We start from the raw sequence: 4,905 nt of genomic DNA, 5'->3' as shown, positions 1-4,905 counted from the left end.
TTGGGCCCGATCGGTTCAGCCGTTTTGACGTTTATTGGATACAAACAAACAAACAAACAAACAGACAAACAGACAGACAAGCCAAATTTATATATAGATAAAGCTACTGTAGTTGTAAAATTTATATAAATTTTCCATCCTCGCAAAAAAAATCCTCACACCTGATGTCCTCTTCTTGTTTTACAAGCAAAAGGTGCAAATTTAAACTCACAAGATAGAACTCCTGTATAACAAATCAGAATAACATTTTAAAACAAAAAATATTGATTTTTTTTATAATTTTGAATAGCATTTGATATAATATTGAGAATCTTAAAAACGTTTGTTGAAGCTAAGATGAAAACAGTGAAATAAACGATTTAAAAAGTTAAAAATTAAAATATAAGACTGATATTACATCCGAAGAAATTGAAATAAAAGAGAAAAAACAAACAATTATCAACCATTTTAATTGCTAGATGTTTATTTGCCAAATCATTAAATTTCGAAAAAAATAACTTATTTATCTTGAAAGCTAAAAGATTAAAATTGTTTATTCTAAATTCCTTTCATGGAGAAATCTGAACGTTTAGGGATCTCTCTGGGTCCGTAAACACCCACCATAACCTGTAAAATATAAAATAATTATAAAAATAGATAATGAAGTGAAAATAAAAAAATATCATCTTTGTTTCTCTTGCACTTAAGAAATGTCGCTAAAGACTCTGTTTCGACTGATTTATTTTAAAAAAGGTACTTTTCTCAGTGAAAGCAAAGTTAAAAGCAAAGTTAAAAATCAAAAGACGAGTTATAAATGGGAAGACTAGTTTAAAAATACTCAGAATTTAGCAAATGGGAAGCAGAGTTGAAAAATGGAAAGCAGAGTTGGAAAGTGTGAAGCAGAGTTGGAAAATGGAAAGCAGAGTTGGAAAATGGGAAACAGAGNAAACAGAGTTGGAAAATGGGAAGCAGAGTTGGAAAATGGAAAGCAGAGTTGGAAAATGGGAAACAGAGTTGGAAAACGGAGAGCAAAATGGGAAAATGAAAAGTAGTGTTGAAAAATTCAGTATTGACCCCTACCTTTGTGTCTCCTAGTTCTAAGTAAGCTGACCCCTTGGCTTGTGAAATGATTCCAGTTTTCAGGTAAACCTTCCTCTGCTCATCATTAGTTCTTCCGATCCTATACATTGGTATCTGTCAATATTTATATAAAGAACATAATTGATTTAGTAAATATATCATCCTTTCTAACACCTTTACATAAAAAATATCATTCTAAATATTAAATTTATTCAATTGCAGTGTTCCAATTCTATTTGGGGCCATCCTTTAATGTTTTGATATAAAGTATGCTATCTATTTTTTGACAAAATTTGAAAAAAGGCCCAAATTACTGATTATAGGTTACACATTCCAAAAAACGTATGGGTGTTTACTGTTCATGCCCGGAAAATTAAAAATCAATATTTAAAGGACCAAAAAATGTTGAGTGACAATGAAAAAGCAATCTCTTTTTCTGGTTACTTGTTAAATTCTGACAATTTTTAAATTCAGAGAGAACCCCACAAATGTGAATCGGAGACGACACTTTGTAAACAAAGAATTCCTTTAATTCATCCAACGTGCCTTTAGACAAAATGCTAAATGAATTAAAACTAAGACAACTATACACCTTAACTAACCGTTTAGTCTGAAAATTTGTTTGTTGTGAAAAAAGTCTATAATCCACAGAATCCTGTGGACCTGTAAACCGTTTACTGTCCACTCCCATTGTTCTCTGAAATTACTCATGGTTAGATGATAAATTCGACACTAGATGTCTCCTCAATATTTTTAAAATAACAATATAGTTAGTAATACAAAACGTTTATTACAAAAATTTGGTTATAATAACAGTATTTTTTTGTCAAAGTATAGTGTCGACATTTAAACACAAAAGATTTTACTGTATATAGTATTTAGTGCCGAACCCTTTCAAGCGTATTAGTGAAAAATAAGCGTAATAGTAAAATCGCGAATTAATTTCAATTCGGAATTTCTACATTATTAACTAATAGCATTGAACTTTGCTAGAGGAATTGATTCAAAATGAAGAATAAAATACAAAAAAGCAATTTACTATTGACCAAAAACTGTGAAATTGAAGGTGTTTCATTTTATTAGATTTTTGGAACATTTTCAGCAGGGATAAATAGAATTTACATCAGATTCAAAACTGTGGCTCAAGGTGAAAGGGACAGTCAGCGTAATTTCAAATAACCATCCATTTAAACAGAGGGATTTCCGATTCACAGCGGTACCTTAGTCAGTGTACACGTTTCTCTCTGTGCTAGTGTACACTCGCGCAAGTTCTTAGTACTTAATTTCCCACTGTATAAACAATAGTATTTAAGAAATCCCTGGTCAACCAAAGGGGGTATCGTTGTAAATCCGACATGCCACACAATAGATGGAAAGTCATTTGAAAGTACTCTTACAGTCCCTTTAATGCTAACAAAGCTAGAAAAATCTTGAAGCATCGAAAAATGTCAATCAAAATCCCAGAAAATCATTTAGAAAAATGTCCGTAAAATATTTGTGCAATCTGTACAATATATGTAAGCTTACATAAGCGTAGTGCTGACAGGTACATAATAATGTTAGAAGGAAGCTGAAGAAAAAAATATTTAACAGTAGTCTACATTTTCATTTGTCACATTAGATGTACAATGTACATGTACAATGTTCCAAAAATGCGCGGCGCTAGAAACAATCATTTTAAAAATTGTATCAACAATTAAATGTTTGCGCATCCCACCCCCTTGAACCTGGTAACAAAATATAAAAATCTGCCAAATAATACCATACACTAAACTAAAAACCTATGCTAACAATAAAAGCATGTTTTTATCATTATTATATTATTAATAATTTTTTACATTACAAAACCAGGGATGGGAAAAAATATTCAAGATTTCAAAACCAAGTTCAAGGTAAAATTTCCGAAAAGAAGAAATGAAAGTGTTTAAATATATTTTTTAAGCGAAAAAGTGACGACAAAGAGTTTTTAAATTATAATTACGCCCCTGATCTGTATAAATATATATATTTAATCTATTTTAGATATAATGAACGGGTGCTGACGGTAGAGGAGCCAGGGGTCCGAAATCTAGACAGAGACCTAGAATAATATGTTACAGCGTGATCCAAAACAATATGCAATAGGAAGACGACAAATAATAGTATTTGAGGTCATTATGGAGAAATACTTGTACAATTTGCTTAAATATCAACTTTGCACAGTTTATATATTACACTGAACTATCTTAAATAATAAATTAAATATCACATTCGTCATTTTATTTGTCTAACAAATCATTATCTTCAAGAAGTGTTAATGACCTGGATCCGGATCCGGTGTTAGATCTGAATTAATTGTTTCAAAGCGGATCCAGGATCCGGATCTGCTTCAAAATTAAATGGAAGCACTTTAAAGACTTACTTGGTTGATGTTGTTGGAGTTTTAAACTTGTTTGCTGCTGAAGCAGTCTGGGTCATGAACCCAGGGGTCGCACTACAACAATTAGTTTAAAATGATTATTTGAGAGACGGAAGACATTATTTCGAGTGACTTTTTATGTAAAGAATGGCATGTCATATTCACAACAGTACCTTGTTTAAAATTAGTTTGATCAAGAATGATAGTTATCCTTGTTTTCCCTTGGTGAAACAAGTCTATTTTAAATTGTAGTTTCTGTGTAAAGCTAATTAAGGAAACATCAGAATGTTTACATTTCAAAGATTAAAACAAACCGACTATATCTTCCTCAATGATAATCAGATAAAGGTTTAAAGGGTACCGTTATGGTAGGGAGGGAACCCCCGGTCGCTATGAGCCTCTGCTATGCAGACATCGAGCCTCCCTGATTCGCTAGGTAGACCGAGCCTCCACTATGCAGACAAAGCCTACGCTATGCAGACCGTGCCTCCGCTTTGCAGTAAACGAGCCTCCACCATACAGCACAGCTTTTTTTAAATCTTAATTTTTATGAGTGATGAAAACTTTTAACAATTTTTTTTGACGTAGTGGCATAAGAATTTTACTAAAAATTAGAGTTTTTCATTGATTGTCATGATTAGAAACATATATGGACTCATTAAGTGGTTTATAAGATTTATATTAAAACTTTAAATATTTCTTCCACAGAAAGGAAGATATTTGGAGAAATATTTCTGGAGTAAACTTGGTTTGTTTTGTTGTAATCTTTGATTTAAACAATACCTTTTTGAAAAATGTTAAAATTTAAATAATAAATACAAATTTTTTAGATTTAATTTGAACTTCAAAAAAAGGTATTGCTAAAATCGAAGATTATAAAAGATGAAATGAAATGAAATTTTTTTTTTCTAAATATTTTCCTTTTCGTATAAAAAATGTTTAAAGTTTTAGATACCACTTTATTAGTCATAATTAGGCACTATTTATGATAATTAATAAATACTTCTCATCTTTCAGAAGCCTCTCATGCCACTTGTCTAAAAATTTCAAAAAAATCTTTTATTTAAACTTAAAACACAAGTTTAAAACCTCCTGTATTACACAGGCACATTTTGATGTGTTGCGCCTGCTCATTTCTGCAAAGCCGAGGCTTGGTCTGCCTAGCAACTCTAGGAGGCTCGTGTCTGCATAGCGGAGGCTCACGGCGTCCGGGGGTTCCCTCCCTCGTTGTGGTTCAGGAGTCTCTTGAAATTACGTTAACAGTCCCTTTAAAGAGACTATTTGATTTTTAATTCCAGCAGATTTTTTAAAATCACTAGAAATTCAAGGCGCTTCGCGCCCTTCTTTCTAGCCTCTTCTAAATTAGTTGTGAACATGTTCTCTTTGTGTACATCGTAAAACAAAACAAAAATAATTCGCGGATTTTCACAAAAAATTTCGCGGATTTT

The 4,905-nt window shown here is 31.7% G+C and overlaps 2 protein-coding genes across 10 annotated transcripts; both read right to left on the bottom strand.

The window, feature by feature from the left end:
* Nucleotides 1–120: 120 nt before the first annotated feature.
* Nucleotides 121–1,812, bottom strand: LOC111717610 (exosome complex component MTR3-like). The gene is made up of 4 exons (XM_023493112.1): nt 1,662–1,812; nt 1,060–1,159; nt 546–606; nt 121–223 (listed from the first exon to the last, which is right to left on the bottom strand). Exons 1-4 carry the CDS (start codon nt 1,748–1,750, stop codon nt 156–158), a joined length of 318 nt encoding a protein of 105 aa, XP_023348880.1. The 5' UTR covers nt 1,751–1,812; the 3' UTR covers nt 121–155.
* Nucleotides 1,756–3,532, bottom strand: LOC111717609 (protein regulator of cytokinesis 1; the record flags this gene model as incomplete). Of its 9 annotated transcripts, none has more annotated exon segments than XR_002768837.1 (3): nt 1,756–2,111; nt 2,587–3,139; nt 3,461–3,532. XR_002768837.1 is itself a non-coding variant. In XM_023493110.1 (3 exon segments), coding segments are annotated over 2 exon segments (139 nt in total), but the record flags the coding sequence as incomplete, so codon positions are not given.
* Nucleotides 3,533–4,905: the final 1,373 nt, after the last annotated feature.

Source organism: Eurytemora carolleeae, unplaced genomic scaffold, assembly GCF_000591075.1.
Source record: "Eurytemora carolleeae unplaced genomic scaffold, Eaff_2.0 scaffold2823, whole genome shotgun sequence".
NCBI lineage: Eukaryota > Metazoa > Arthropoda > Copepoda > Calanoida > Temoridae > Eurytemora > Eurytemora carolleeae.
This window is presented reverse-complemented; position numbering and strand designations above follow the sequence as displayed.

What these genes read in the sequence shown, in the direction of transcription:
- LOC111717610 (XM_023493112.1), bottom strand. Translation starts at nt 1,750, where the DNA reads ATGGGAGTGGACAGTAAACGGTTTACAGGTCCACAGGATTCTGTGGAT. An exon ending in ACAAATTTTCAGACTAAACG is followed by an intron (nt 1,160 to 1,661) that starts GTTAGTTAAGGT and finishes ACCAATGTATAG; the next exon opens with GATCGGAAGAACTAATGATG. An exon ending in TAGAACTAGGAGACACAAAG is followed by an intron (nt 607 to 1,059) that starts GTAGGGGTCAAT and finishes TATATTTTACAG; the next exon opens with GTTATGGTGGGTGTTTACGG.